The 16,030-nt window shown below is 36.1% G+C and overlaps 2 protein-coding genes across 3 annotated transcripts; both read right to left on the bottom strand.

Annotated features, from left to right (window-relative positions):
- Nucleotides 1-8,731: 8,731 nt before the first annotated feature.
- Nucleotides 8,732-12,854, bottom strand: LOC145789020 (uncharacterized). 2 transcript variants are annotated; one of them, XM_082871401.1, is made up of 3 exons: nucleotides 12,716-12,854; nucleotides 12,124-12,193; nucleotides 8,732-11,233 (listed from the first exon to the last, which is right to left on the bottom strand). In XM_082871401.1, exons 1-3 carry the CDS (start codon nucleotides 12,759-12,761, stop codon nucleotides 10,984-10,986), a joined length of 366 nt encoding a protein of 121 aa, XP_082727527.1. In that variant the 5' UTR covers nucleotides 12,762-12,854; the 3' UTR covers nucleotides 8,732-10,983. The 2 variants fall into 2 exon arrangements, with proteins under 2 accessions (XP_082727527.1, XP_028081020.2); XM_028225219.2 differs by having other exon boundaries at nucleotides 8,732-11,212.
- Nucleotides 12,734-14,050, bottom strand: LOC114282525 (RAF-like serine/threonine-protein kinase 20). Its single transcript, XM_082871400.1, has 2 exons — nucleotides 13,640-14,050; nucleotides 12,734-13,390 (listed from the first exon to the last, which is right to left on the bottom strand). The coding sequence occupies exons 1-2, from the start codon at nucleotides 13,797-13,799 to the stop codon at nucleotides 12,951-12,953; spliced, it is 600 nt and encodes a 199-aa protein (XP_082727526.1). The 5' UTR covers nucleotides 13,800-14,050; the 3' UTR covers nucleotides 12,734-12,950.
- Between the last annotated feature and the right edge of the window lie 1,980 nt (nucleotides 14,051-16,030).

Below are 16,030 nucleotides of genomic sequence, written 5' to 3'. Positions count from 1 at the left end.
ATGACATTGCACAATTTAATCTAATTTAATCATACCAAATCAATGTTCAATTCAATACACCATAAAATCACATTAATTCTACTAATCTTAAGACACTAATCAATTTCAGATTCGGCTGTCGATAAGGCCTTCAATTAGCAGTTTAAACACAAAGACATGAACAGATAATTTAGCAGGCAAACAGATAGAGCTGCAATTTAACTAATATACTAAATCAATTCGGCTTCAGTTTTCAGTTAGTCAGTCAATTAACATATTTGGCCTCAATTTAACAGTAATTGATGGCCTATCAGTAAACAATTGTGAGGGTTATTACAGCCAAGTCTCTGTCTAAAGGCACATGGACAGCTGGTCGTGGTGGTGGCATTATGACTTCCTCACTGGTGCGACCTCCATGGGACAGCCGGTCTAATGCCGGCACCCGTTGTGCCTCTCGCCGGCGCTCTTGTTCTTCTAGGATGTCCCTTAAGTCCTCAAAATAGGTGGAGTAGGAGTATCTCGATGTCGTCGATGATCGTGAGAGATGGTAGCTGCTATCTCATGCACATGAATTCTTCTCAGGTGGGTCAGAATCATCCACACCATAGCTTCTAGTGATGGAAAGGGAAGGTGTCCTCCGTTGGCCTTGGTTACCTAAGCGGTGGGATAGAGTACCCTCACTATGGTTACCCACTCCAGCAACACCCTTCCATTTGACTTGCTGCTTTAGCGTCTCCATCTCCGTCGCCACCTTCCGAATGATGGCGTCTTGGTCTATCAGTTTATGCTCTTAGCACTGAGAATGTGACTCCTTTCGCCGCTGATGACAGTCTGGGCTCTGGGAGTGGTTTGTGCTCCTTGCGCGCTTATCTGGCGCATCTCTAGAGAGCCTTCTGGAGGAAGTCTCTAAGCCCACCATGACCAGGACAACAGATGGACCATCTCTTATTCGGACTGACTCTAGGGTGATGTCGTCAACGACGGACATCGGCGTTTCGTCGTTGTGAGCCATGAAAGGTGATCGAAAAAGCTTGGAAGACAAGGTTTTGTTTGTCAAAGATTCCCACAGACGGTGCCAATTGTACGAGGAGGAAATATTCGATGCTCTCCGTACTCCTCGTGTCCAAGCTTTGCTTCTTCCTAAGTAACCTGAGAACACAAAGACAGTGAGCTACCTGGCAGTGTGCTGTCGGAAAAACCCTCTTACGATCATGTTACCACACTTAGAGAGTGAGAGAGTGAGAGAGAGAAAGAGAAGCAAAGGGGCAGGTAGCTCTAATAACCAGATGTTCCAGACCTTTGCATGGATACGCAACGTCGTTTATATAGTTTTTGCACGCTCCCTTTTGTCTATCCTCCTTCTGACGTGTAGATATGTTCCCCCCTCACATTCTTCCACTTGTAGGTGCAGATACTGCCAAACACCAAATAACGAAACCGTCAGACGGTATTGACGCATACGGACAGTGGAATCTTCTTCTTGCTGTCTTGTCATGTCGCGTAACACATCCCATCGAGCTGTGCTTACTTAAGGATCGTGATACCTATCTAGTCTTTTCGGTTGAACCCGAACGAAGGCTTTAACCGAGCTAAACAGTTATGACCAAGCTCTTACTCGGTCCGATCTACTGAGGACAAACTTCATCCAACTCAATAGAACGCGCCTCTCTACTGGGCTAGTAACCTGAAGTTGTCCCCACTCAACCCGACTATGTCTCCGGTCCAGCGTGTTCCTAATGTTTGGCTGAGTAAAGACCCAGACTTCGGTCCGAACTGGCTCAGCCTATTATCAAGTCGTAAATCTCCCTCTCACCATTACTAAATTTTTCACTCACCAAAATCACCAATGAACATTATGGACTTGTTTGGTTTACTTTTTGGAGTGTTGTTTTTGAATTTTTTTTTTTTTTAATTTTGTTTGGTTTGTGATTTTTCTCAAAAAATTTCTAAAATCACTTTATCTCTTTTACACATTAGTCAATCATTTTTTTTCTCTTCTCTCTCTATCTTAATTACTTTTTTTTCTCTCTTATACACATCTACTCAATTACAACAAAATATTAAATCATCACAAACTCTCAAACTCCATAACTATTTTCAAAATATACAACCAAACAAACTAAAATTTTTTTAAAACTTTTTTCCCAATTTTTTTTTTTCAAAATCACTCTAAAAAACATAACAAACACACCCTATATTCATATCTAAAATATGAAGGCTGTGTTTGGTTGTATTCTGTAAATGTATTTCCATCTCCCCTTTAAATTTTATGCTTGGATAGAATTTTCAAAATGTAATTTCACCACATTTGAAAATGTAATTGTGGGGACATAATTTTTGAATGACAACATGTGGCCGAGGTGTCACCGAAGTGCCAGCTGAGGTACCACGTGTCCTGGTCATGACGCCGAGGTAATCTCGGCTAGGCCGAGATTATCTGCGAGAATACCGGAATCCGAGATAAGCGGATAAGGGACAAGAGTTCTAGAATGGGAGAAGACTTCAGTTTGGGTAAAGATGAGACTCTTAGAGAGTTTATCCTAATTCTATTGGGAGTCCAAGACTAGCAGTAATCCTAAGTCCATTAGAGCTAGGCTTCTATTGGGACTAGGATTGTGTTGGCTATAAAAGGGAGGCACCCCTATGGGTCTAAGGTATACTTTTGATATTCTATTTAGTGAGTTAAGCACTATTGGTTATCTTTGAGAGATATTGAGTATTGACTTGATCGTCGGAGTGCCCCCGGGTGGACAAGCCACCGCCAGAAACTCTTCTTTCTGTTACAGGTCGTTCGGGCTTAATCTATTCTGTCGGTGCTCTCCAGCTGGGTACCTATTTGGCAGTGTGGTCAGAAAATCACCCACACAATTTGGCGCCATCTGTGGGAAAGAAAGGAGAATAGATGGCCAACGACGGACAGAAAGAGAAGGTCAGGGACGACACCCCTACTAAGAATGGGAAACATATTGACTCTGACGATGAAGAAGCCAACTACAACGAAGAGACTCATGATAAGAATCACGAAGGAAAGGACGTCGGCCAGGAGAGCAACGAACCAAAGAAAACGGACCGGAGCGGGTATTACAACGAAGACGACCTCCAGGTATAGAACAATAGATGCCTGTGGAGGGACGACGAGATAAAGGGAATGGCGGACAAATTGGCAGACCTGCAAATGGTCGTCAATTTCCTGATGCAGAACAACGTCGTATAGCCACTGTTCTCGCTATAAGATGTGCCGATTCTAGCGGCCAAGAAAGACGCCCAGAAAAGGGGGCAGAAAACGGTTCCTGCCGTCCCTCAGCATGGCGAGACCAAGGGACATTCTCACCGGCCTTCGCGGGAGGTCGGCCATAGAGAATCCCAGAAGACACGATCTCGGCCTAGATGATTAGGTCCGAGAAAAGAAGAGCTCAGTCTAAAGTAAGCAGATCCCAGATTCCAGAAGGCAAGATTAAATCCGAGAAGAGAAAAGCACAGCCTGAGTTAAAGACTTTTTTCCACAAAGAAGTAGGTGGAAGCCATGTAGAGGGCTGGAGAATGATGCTTGGGAGTTGAAATTTTCAAGCCCAGATCGATTTAACACTTGTTGAAACTTGAGAAAAGTTTACAAGTTGAAGTTAAACTGAGATTATGTTTAACACTTGTTGAAACTTGAGAAAAGTTCACAAGTTGAAGTTAAACCGAGATTACGTTCAACACTTGTTGAAACTTGAGAAAAGTTTACAAGTTGAAATTAAACCGAGATCACGTTCAACACTTATTGAAATTTTAAGAAAATTTACAAGTTGAGGTTAAAGCCGAGGTCATGTTATAAGAAGACTGGTTTAAACACTTGTTGAAATTTTGAGAAAATTTACAAGTTGAGATTAAGCCAGGATTACGAGTGAAAGAAGTATCTATGCACGATTACCATGTGGCCAAGACTTAGAAGATAATGGAAGACAGAAGTCTTAAGAAGTAAAAAAGTGGCGAGTTTTGAGCAAACACTTGAGAAAACATTTGTTACAATGTTTTCAAGTGTTAAGCCAAGGCCGAGATAAACAAAACTAGAAGTTGTGTCCGAGGTATTTTACCCCGAAGAGATTACACAGTGAAGGTGTACCTTGAAGACATGCAAAATTATTTTAAGTATAGAATGCATTCAGAAAAGGAAAGAAGGCACTTCAGCCTAAACATTGAAGAATGATTGTACATATTACAAAAGTGGCACGTCGGCCAAATTAAAGCTTACATTATTTCAAAAGTAAGAAAAGAGTACTAAGTACAAAGAAAAAAAATCATAAACGAAACTACTCGGCGTTGGCAACGGACTATGTCACACCCCCAGAAGACAACTGGGAAGACTTCCCGGCAACCTTCTCGGCCTCGAGCTCAGCGTCGGTCTCTTGTAGAGTCTGGTCAATACTCTTCTTGGCGATAGACGTGTCAGATGTGGTCTTCTCAGGGATAGCGTCTTTGAGACCTCATCCCCTTCATCCTGAGTCAAGTCGAAGACTTACTCATTCAGAGTTGAAGACTTGGCCTCATCAGCTTCTTCATTTCTTCTCGGCCTCGGTCTGATCCTCGGACTCAGCTTCGTCTTCAGACTGGCTTGGAGATGGAGGGAATGACAGGACGAGGTTGCTAGCATTCTTGAGAGGAGAATCCTTAGGGACAGGAGCAGACGAATATGTTCAAACATGGCAAACAAGCAGAGACAACAAAGGTTTGAAACTAAAGAGGAAAAAAAAAGAATAACTCACCGAAGAAAATGAAGCTGGTGTTCAGTATGCCGGAGTCAGATGACGGCATCAATCGGAAAGGATCAGCAAAAGCTTCACCGGAGGAGAAGAAAGGAAGTGGTTGCAGAGCTTGAGAGCTTGAAACATGGCAGATTTGAGAGAATAAAAAGAAAGAGAGTCTAGGGACAGATAAAAATGAAATGGTTTCGTTGGAATTAGAAATCCTAACGTGCCCGTGCTGACGTCAGACGGCGGGGGGCAGAACTGATGCGACACAATGGGGACATGATTGGTATGTTCCAAATCTAATGATGATCTTTGATGATAGTGTGATCTCTGTTGAGATGTTGAACCTGGATGAACAAGAACATGATGATTCTTGATTCTTGATTCTTAATTGTTAATGAGTGGACATATGAGTCCTAAATTCTTGGCGCCGACAAGCCATGAACTCGGCCGGAGGAGTACATTTATAGGTTCCATCACCTCAGGATGCCGAGGTAATAGAACCTAGGGGACAGTTGTGGGGACATAATTTTTGAATGACAACACGTGGCCAAGGTGTTACCGAAGTGCCAGCCGAGGTACCACGTGTCCTGGTCATGACGCCGAGGTAATTTCGGCTAGGCCGAGGTTATTTATGAGAATACCGGAATCCGAGATAAACGGATAAGGGACAAGAGTCCTAGAATGGGAGATGACTTCAGTTTGGGTAAAGATGAGACTCTTAGAGAGTTTATCCTAATTCTACTAGGAGTCCAAGACGAGCAGTAATCCTAAGTCCATTAGAGCTAGGCTTCTATTGGGACTAGGATTGTGTTGGCTATAAAAGGGAGGTACCACCATGGGTCTAAGGTATGCTTTTGATATTCTGTCTAGTGAGTTAAGCACTATTGGTTATCTTTGAGATAAATTGAGTATTGACTTGATCGTCAGAGTGCCCCCGGGTGGACGAGCCACAGCCGGAAACTCTTCTTTCTATTACAGGTCGTTCAGGCTTAATCTATTCTGCCGGTGCTCTCCAGCTAGGTACCTGTTTGGCAGTGTAGTCAGAAAATCACCCACACAGTAATTCTCTTTCCCATTTGGTAGATTTCTCCCCGTTTTATCTTCTCCACTCTTCTCAACGTACATGTTCTCTCTCTTTGGTCGACCGGCCAGTTGATCGCCACTTTATGACAGATGATCAACAAGCATGTCTTTAATCTCTGAAGCTTTCATCAAGAGAGAGAGAGAGAGAGAGATAGAGTACAATAGTAGAAATGGTGTAAAGTCTCACTCATTCATAACCCAACTTTTATTCTTCTGTTCTGGTACTTGGAAAACTTCAAAACCCACTACACTTTGCCTTGTCCGAAGAAACTCTACTCTCTCTGTTTCTCTGTCTCTATATACGTATATGTATATTTCTTTCTTTCTCTCTGTAGAAGTGTATAGAGAGAGATGGCAGTGTCCTGGTGGCGGGGAAAGGAGAGAGGAACAACACATCAACACTTTGAAGAGAGGTGGAGTCAGAGACAATGGGTGTGTTGTTGGGCAGAGAGCCCACATTTTTATATTAGAAATCGGATGAAAAAAAATGTATCAAATTAAAAAAGTTTTGAATAAAAAATGTAATGAAATAATTTTGATAATGTATTTTCTTATATGTATTGATTATTATTATTTGATAATTTTTTGGTTATGTTGATAATTTTTTTAATATTTCAATTAGGAAATTGATTAATATTATTTTCTGTTAATAATTAATTTTTTTAATTGAATTTTAAAAAAAGTTTGGTTATGAGTGTTGATCAGAATTTCAATAGAGTTTCAAGTAATGTGTTTGGTTATGAGTTATAATAATTTGAATTTAGTTTTGAAAATTCTTTCCAAAATTCATAACCAAACAATTTTTTTTTTTTATTTCACATGTCACATCAAACATTAAAAATCCAATTCAACACTCAACTAAAAACTCAATCCAAAACTATTTTCAAAATTCATAATCAAACAAATTTTCTATAACTTCCATCATTTTCTACTAGTCCATATAGAATAATATTGGAGATCATGAAAAACATATCATGAAATTTTTTTAATTTTTAATTAATATGTGATGTTTTATTATATATATAATTTAAAAATAAAAAATCTTTTATAATTATTTTTATGATATTTTTTTTATAATTCCTATCCTTACTCGTCCATATATTGCCCATCATCATCATCATCCCCCAAGTGATTGTCATTGTTGGGGACCTGACAGTGCCAAACGTGGATTACTAATGGATACCTTTATATTTTATATTATGTTTAGTTAGAGGATTTGAAAAGAGATTTAAAAAGAAAAAGAGAAAATTTAGATAAAATAAAAATAAAATAAATCTATATTTCACTTAACTTCACACCCATCATCATCTCCCAATCAAATTCCTTTTCAAAGTTAGGTCAGTTTTGTTGATAGAAAACATTAAAAAATTGTATTTCAATGACGCTGTGGACTTTTTATCTCCAAAAATAAAAAAATAGATGACAACAACACCAACAATCAAATACTTTGACTGTGTTTGGTGCAGACTTTCAAACATAATTCTATCCCTTGATTTCAATGTAACGTTTGGTTAGAATTTTTAAAATTATCTTCATATTCATTTTTTAAAGTAAATCTATTCGGTCATCTTTTCAAACATTTTTCAAAGCTTTGGTCGGTTGATTAGAATAGTGTTAATTTTTTTTTAACACTTGTTATTTTTATATTTTAAATAAAAAATATTTTTAGAATTTTTTTAAAATTTTTTATGAGTTTTGAATAGAAATTTAGATTGTATGTTTGGCTATAAATTGTGAATTTTTGAATCAAATATCATATGTCACATCACTTATTTTAAAATTCATAACCAAATAAATTTTTTACATTCAAATCATAATTTCAAAACTCGCAAACTCAAAATATAATTCTATTTTTAAATCATAATTTTAAATCTCTATCAAACGCAACCTTTATTTTTTTTTGTTTGTTATGCGATGATATTAATATCATGTTTTTGTGGTCCAATACTACGAATGAAATATGGACTCATCCATCATTAAAAACTTGACCTCATCGGATCAGATGAGAACGGTTGTTGTACTAAATTATAGCTGTGTTTATCTAATTGAAAAACGATTCACATTTAGCTTCAAATGGCACTTAACATGAGAAAGTCTAAATGCCTAGAATATTGTTACATAAGACAGATAGATAAAATGTTATTCTCATATGTGGACTTCACTTTAAGTGGATCCTAAATTTTTATCTCACATATGTATCTTATTATGTAATTATATTCATAGCATAATTGTTTTAAAAGTATGAGAACACACACACACACACACAAAAAAGTGTAAAAAAATCATATGGGTTATTTACACCAAGGGCTTCCTAAATTACTTTTGAATATCAACTTATTCCATCATCTATGATACCATACAATTTGATCATTTAAACTTTAAAAAAGTATCATTTTCATTTGTTAATGAGAGCGGGTTTATAGACGAAGAACTAAATTGATATTCACTAATAGTTGAAAGGTCTTGTATAGTTAACTCAAATTCAATTGATATGTCATTACTATTTATATATAATTTATTTTTATTTTGATGAGATATATACTTTAGAGCTTAGCTTTTGATCTTACCATCTCTGCATATTTAAATAATTTTATTTTCCAAATTCAATCCTGCATTTTGTCGTCTACTGCTAGATGGTGATTCAAATTTAAATTTTGTGTTAGGACCACAGCGCCTTTGGTTATGAACTGAAATGGTGCACTGCCTTTTTGGAGAAAGCCATGGGTAAACAACTTTAGAATATGTGGATTTGCGGATCATCTACTTATGTGTCATTGAAACCTTTTTAAGGTCACCGCAAATGAAGGTATTACAGGGAATGTAAGTTCTCAAATTATCACACTTTGTGTCATTATTTTTTGTTTATCAATTTAAACAATTATCTTCTTAAATTATTGATATTAATTTATTTTATCTCAAACCATGAACAAGATCAATATGATAAGGAGACAAGTATTTCCATACCATGCAACAAAACATAATCAATTGTTTTGAAAACAATAAAACACAAAATACAACTAACTGTAGCAAACTGTTGTCTCCAAATGCAACTAAATTAAGTAAATAATGTGCACAAATATTTTTGTTTTCTGGCGATTGGGATATTTCTTTAAAAATATAAAATCATTGATAATTGTGTATAAAATAAACAAATAATTGTTCAAATTAATAATTCAACCAGTAAAGTGAAGTTTGAAAGTTTAAGGGGCAAGGTTTTATTTTAACAACTTTGTGGGATCCATAACCGTGTGCAGTGACGGAGGTAAGAAATTAAATTAGAAGGGATACTTTTAATTACAATTTTAATATATTTTTTTTTATAACTAATAATAAGAAGATAATAATAATTTTTGAATTAATATTAAGTACAAAAAGCTTAAATAAATTATTACAAAAGTATTTCACATAAAATTTTACAATTAATTTCGAGTAAAATTGAAAAAAAAGTATTGCGTGTAACTAGTGTATCATGGACAATGTAAAAAAGTCATATATTTAAGTCGTAAAATAAATTATATAATAGTAAGATAAATTAAATTTTTACAAAATTTGAGTAAAAATTTCATATAATAACGATATCACGTCATTATTGACATATGATATCACTAACCAATAGGAAAGCAACATATGAAGGGTGAACTCCACGTGCAAATATAATCAATACTCTAGTAATTTTTACATATAAATAGTGAGATTAATTATGTTTGCATATCAATAATGATGAATATTATTTTTATATTGAGATTTTTTTACAAAATTTTCATACATAAAAATATAATTTGTTGTAATCACTTCATTTTCAATAAAATAATCACTATTGTTTTCATAAATTTAAAAATTTCCTTGACATTTTATTTTAAATATTATTTTTATTTAAAATTTTATTTATATGTAAAAATAAAAATAAAAAATCTAAAGCGGCACGTGACCTCCGATCATCACATGGCTCCGCGATTGACCATATGAGTTCGTGGGTTTCACTTTTTTAATCATCTACTCACAAAAAAATCTATATTAACTGCAATTTTAAATGCAAGGGGTATAGAGAAGGGTGTGGGATCCATGATGACAACCAGCATTGACAAAGATATATGATAGGATCAGCTCAACCATCATCGCCTCTTTGTGAAAAGAAAAACTCGGAATCAAAGCGCATGGTCTTGCTGTTTATACTTTTCCCCATCACTCAAGCAAAAGATCAAACACTTGGTGGGCCTATATAACCTGAAAACCATTTTTTCTTTAAGGAAAATGGTAGGAATCCAAATATTTTATTAATATTTTTATCAAATATCATAAGTATGAGACCTACACTGCGTGAGTTTCATATGAATTCTATACATATGAGACATTTAGCAAAAATATTAATAAAACATTTGAGATTTTTATCATCTTTTTCATCAAAATCTATCCTCTTTTCCTTTCCCTTCTCATTCTCATATATGCATATTATTATATAGTATAGATTTTGTGTCATTTTAATGAGTCCAGCACTTAAATCATCTCATCTCCTCCCAGAATGGTACGTGAGTGGATACCCTTCCCTCTCTTCCCCCAAACTTTGGCTTTTATCCTCCTCCACACCCCTCGTCCCATTCCTTTCCTAAAAATTTTAAATATATTCTTGGGAGTTTTTCTTATGTATATATTTTTAAAAATTTTATTATAAAAAATTCATAACAAAATATTTAACGATGACATTTTGAAAAATAAAATCATTTTGATAAATATTTTAAAGTAATAAAAATTAAAACTTCTCACATAATTCTCTATTTTTTTTTATACATAATTTCTCTGTTTATATAGCAGCACTCTTTCATTAAGTTTCTCTCTCTAAAAATATTAGAAATTTCAAAAATTTTACCAAATGTCTCATATAGTGTGAGATCCACATGGATCCACATTGTGTGGGTGTCACACCCATGTGAGACATTTGGTAGAAACTTTGATAAATTTTTTGAAATCTCTAGCATTACTCTTTACTCTTCCATCCTTGTGCAAATATTTTATGTTATTTTAATTAATTACACAAACACCATCTCAATTATCATTAATATCAATTGATTCTTATTTTCCAAAATAGGATATTCATATGTTTTTTTAATAATTTAGAAGTCAAAATATAATTAAGGAAGTGTCATAGTAATTTAATTTTTTTAAAATAATTTTTTAATTAATTGGTCCAATTTCATGTACAACTGTCATGGAGCCCATGACAATGGGACACCATTCCCCCATAGTACAAGAAGTTCGGGTAAATGAAAGCTTTCATTGATTTGTACCCCAAAATGGCCCCCACCAATACCTCCAATCTTATTGCTTTCACCATTGATTTGTTTTTGCATGGAAACACCCCATCACCATTGTCTGGCAGCACATCTCTTTTGCAGTTGCAGACTTGCAGTAGTTGATCGAATCTGGTCAAAACAAGAAAAACCCTATAAAATCAAAATCAAAATCAAAAGAATAAAAATATCGTCATAGCATTAAATACTTGTAAGACAAAATAGGATCCAATAATATCATGATTTTTCCTTCTAAGTTTGGAAAATTATTTTAAGTATCATCAAATGGGTCCTCAGCAATTACCGCCAGGGGGTCAAAACAAAGCCTCATGAGCTAACCATGTATAGAAGCAAGATAACATACATTCACAACTATATCCGTGGATCATTATGCCAGGTCATCAATTGTTGTCATCATCAACAGACATAATGAATTTTAAATCCAACAACTAATAAACTAACAATCTTATAAATAAAATGACACAACCCCCCAAAAAAATTTAGCAGAAGGAAAAACATTTTTAAAAATGGTAAGAAGGGTAACAATAGTTGTTTTTGTGAATCATATATGGTTGGAGAGGAGTTCAATAATATTTGAACGAATATCATGAGAGGGATTCATTAGTGCAAAAAATAAGAAGAGATGTTCGTGATCGATATTCTAGTTATAATTTGTTAAGAAATACCTAAATTTTTTATAATATTATATTTTGATGCAGTGAAAATCTCTTGACATGATATATGACCGGCAACTTGACAACACTCATTAAATGATTTTCCCACAATAGTTAGCATAAGTTTCTCCATTAGAAAGAAACCAAGTAACAAAGCAATGAGGCCCTAAGTTTCAAACATTAGTCTTGCTTAGTTGATCAAAGCTTATCACGTACTCAAGTCATCATAGATTTCTTATTTAGTAATTACTTTTATATATATATATATATATAATGAGAAACTGTATGGACTCCACATTAATTGGACCAAGTCTCAAATACCTTTTTTAACAATTAAAAAAAAAGTAAATTTAGTCAAAAATTACTTACAAAGTATAAGTTTTGCGTGGCCTCCTTTTACTTGGAGTCATCCTAAGATGCTCAAAATCTCTTCCACCACCTGCAAATCGCAACAGCAAACAAACAAACAAATTTAGATAATTGTTAATATAAATACAATAAACATATTTTATTTATATATATATACAACACAATTTTTTTAAAAAAATTTTTAGATTTGATATATACAACACAATTAAATCACAAAAGAATGACAAGGAAAACAATAAAAATAAATAAATAAAGATAAAAGAAAGAACAGACAGAGCAACCGCAATTATGGGACAAAAGAGAAAGGTGACGAACACGAAATGCATGGATGATGCGTGTACGTGCCACGTACAAAGAATCAAAACAGTACAGACACGTGTAAGGCAATTAGGCCATATCATCAATCAGATAACGGCGCGGTTAACGTGGCACGCATTACGCAGAATCCGACGAAAAAGAAGATAATTCCAGTAACTTCTGCGTCGGCAATTAACGGAACCCTAACGGGAAATTGGGAAGAAAGAGAGGGAAAAAAGAAAAGAAAATGCTCTGCAGCAACAACGGCGTCCAAAAGAAACTTAAAAGTACTCACCATCACAAACAGGATCCAAATCGAAAATTGGACTGACAAATTCCATTCATTTCACGCCATGGATCAAACAACAAACCAATCCTTCTTAGCCAAAATTTACAGTCCATCCATTTTACATCATCATCATCATAGAAGTTTCTCGATTTTTTGTCTTCTTCGATATATTTTGGTAATTGAAGTAGTATTCAATCTTGTAATTAAGTTTTTGTCCAATCAAGTCCCAGAGAGCTTGCTATTATTGCCAATGGTTTCCGTTGCGAATGAGGTAGATATGACTAGGGTTTCCATGATAAGCATGGTGACGAGGAACTTTTGCAGCAGCAGAGGGAGGATGAGGATGATGATGATGATAGAGTATCGGCTTCGAGATCTGTGAAAGTCTGGAAGATGAACCGGCGGAGTAGAACGATCTCGGCGACGGCGCGTCGAGAATGGTGGTGGATGCGGCGGTGGAAGGAGGAGGAGAGATTTTTTTGGCCGATTTGGGCGGAGAGAGAAATGCTCTGATCTTGAGAGTGGACGGCGGTGATGAAACTCGATCGTATTCCTCGATGAGATTAGCGAGATCTTCATCGGAGGTGATCGAGACCAACGCATCCAAATCTTCGGTAGGAAGCTGACACCTCAGAGTCACCGATGACCCACCACACAACTCCCCCATCTTCATCAACAGCTCTGCAATCAATAATTAACACCACGTACGTCAGAAACAACCTCAACTCTAACATAAATATATATACATCTATATATATATAACTTTTTACATGAATATTTTAGTCAACGATGATGACAAGTAATAAAAAATAATCAAGTCCAAACTCTCAAGTTGAGATTATCAATTTGAGAGAATCTAAGTCTATACGGATAAACATATAGATATGGAAGGAGTTTGAAGTAGGAGAGAGAGAGGAGAAAGGGACTGACCGGAGAAGGAGATGGAGCGGAGGACGGCAAGGACGCGGGTTTCGCCACCGTGGTAACGGAGCTTGCCGTCAGGATAGCGGGGGAGGATCTTGCCGCCGTAGCTGCAGAGGAATTTGATGGTAGCGGTGGTGGTGGGGGTGTTGAGAGAAGGTCCTACCATGGTGCAAGGAGGGAGGGAGGGGAGAAGGGAAGAGAGGGGGGGGGGGGGGGGGGATGGGTGTGGAGGTGGAGTGTTCAAGCCTATGGAAGATGGGGTTAGGCTTATTTATAGAGAGAGATGGAGGGGAAGGAGTGGGTTGGCTGGGAACGGGGTGGAGAGGGGACCGGGGGTGTGGTGGAAACCGGAAAGGGACCCCAAAATTACGCCAGTTATAGCAGATTCGCATGCTCTCTCTGTGGACCCGGTGGTTACATTTCAAGATTTCTTTTCAATCAAAAATTAAAATTATATAGAATATCTTATCATTACTCCTTATTGGCTTAAGATAAGGGCCAATTCTAATGAGACTCTTTGGTCAATAAGAAATAAATCAATAAAAAAATATTTAGAACTTTTTATATTAATATACGTATGGAATAAAATAGGATGATTTTTGAATATTTACTATATTTTTATCTTATTAGGACATTTGAATGTTCAAATTATAAAATAATGATTGAGATATATTTTTTTAAAAATGTCCTACATGTATATTTTCTACTTTCCCGCTTCGCTCTTTTACTTTTTCCTTTTTTTCACTAATTTTTTCATGATCCTACCTTCCTCCCTCTTTTCCTTTTATTTTTTTATTTTTTCCCATTTTTATTTTTCTCTTTATTTGTTTATTTTTTTTATCTTCTCCTTTTGTTCATTTATTTTTATTCACATCATATCTTCAAGAACGAACATACTAGTATATATATATATATATCCAGACTAATGATAATCCTTTAGAATCATACTCTTTTTTCTTTTTATCTATTAATAAAGACTAATGATAATCCTTTAGAGTTATCTTTTTTTTATCTATTAATCTTATCTCTACTCCAACAACTATTAACTCTGGCCATCACTCTTCTTCACTCATTCCTAATTTTGACCTTTTTTTTTTTTTTTTCGCCCCACTCTTACAAGTTCTAGCCCATCATTGTTGCTTTCACTCCTCTCCAACACATTCCCGTCTCTTCTCTATATATATAGGGATTTTTTGAGATGATAAAAATAAATATACTCTTTAATTTTTTATAAAAAAAAATATATAAAAAATTAAAAAAATGATGTAACACAAAAAAAATAAAAATATAAATAGGTATACTTTTTTAATGCACCCCAAACAACCTCATAGACATCATGCAAGAGTTATAGAGAAGAAGATGAAGAAGGGAGGTCGGCAATAAGATTAGGGAAGAAAAAAAAGGAGATCCGGAAAGAAAGTGAGAGAATGGAGATTGCAACCAAAGGAGAGAGTTGGGGGTAGTGGCAAAATTTTTCTATAGACACCAAATGATTTACATATATATTATCGTATTCTATTGTGACCAATCAATATTTTTATGTAAATCATTTGGGTCTGCTTAACATTTTTGTTAATACTGTATTTAGATTATAAATTTAAATAAAAATTAAAAAAATTAACTTACATTTAATTAATTTATTTGTTTTTATCATATTATTAAACAAATTAAAACAAATATTTCTGATGGTGAATAAACATATAGACTAAACCATAAAAAACCCATCGAAAATGACTGGTAGCTCGAAATTCGTGGCTCGATTTTGGCTCGACAGCCCAAAACGACGTCGTTTTGGGCTGTCTTTTTTTTTTTCTTTTTCTTTTTCTTCTTCGTCATGCTGGTCTGAAACAGAGGAAGAGGAGAGGGAGAGGGGGGGGAGAGAGAGAGAGAGAGAGAGAGAAAGAGAGAGAAGGCAGGTCGTCCGTTGCAGCCCTCCGCCCGCCGTCGCAGCCCTCCGCCGTCGCCTCTGCCCGATCGTCGCAGCCCCGCATCCGCCGATCGTTGTCGCAGCCTCTGCCTCGCAGCCCCCACCCCACCCCCCGCCCCGCCCCGCCACTCCTCCCCATTCGCCCCCCGCCTCCACCCCGATATGTTGGCCCCCTCAGTCCCTCCTCCTCCTCCTCCTCCGCCCTTCCTCCAGCCTCTCCCTCCTCATTCTCTCTCACTTTTTCGAGCCAATTTCAAGCAAATTTTGAGCCAAAAATCTCGAGCTACCAATCGTAATCGAAAACCCATGAGGGGGAATCAATATGAATCGAGAGCTACCTTGCATGTTCTAACGGTCACCACGTGTAACCGTTGGATTGTGTGTAACTGTTGGAAAAATGGTTTAATATAGCTTTATTTTGGGCCAAAATTGAGTGGGCCCCAAACATCTTTTGGGGTGGGTCCGAAGAG

Source organism: Camellia sinensis, chromosome 5, assembly GCF_055761805.1.
Source record: "Camellia sinensis isolate YWXY chromosome 5, ASM5576180v1, whole genome shotgun sequence".
Classification (NCBI taxonomy): domain Eukaryota; kingdom Viridiplantae; phylum Streptophyta; class Magnoliopsida; order Ericales; family Theaceae; genus Camellia; species Camellia sinensis.
Note: the sequence above shows the minus strand (reverse complement) of the source record. Positions and strands in the feature narration are given on the sequence as shown.

Coding starts and splice junctions, on each gene's coding strand:
- LOC145789020 (XM_082871401.1), bottom strand. CDS start 12,761: ATGGAATTTGTCAGTCCAATTTTCGATTTGGATCCTGTTTGTGATG. Junction 12,194..12,715: donor TTTGGATCCTGTTTGTGATG/GTGAGTACTTTT, acceptor TGCGATTTGCAG/GTGGTGGAAGAGATTTTGAG. Junction 11,234..12,123: donor CCACGCAAAACTTATACTTT/GTAAGTAATTTT, acceptor TTGATTTTATAG/GGTTTTTCTTGTTTTGACCA.
- LOC114282525 (XM_082871400.1), bottom strand. CDS start 13,799: ATGGTAGGACCTTCTCTCAACACCCCCACCACCACCGCTACCATCAAA. Junction 13,391..13,639: donor CCGCTCCATCTCCTTCTCCG/GTCAGTCCCTTT, acceptor TATTGATTGCAG/AGCTGTTGATGAAGATGGGG.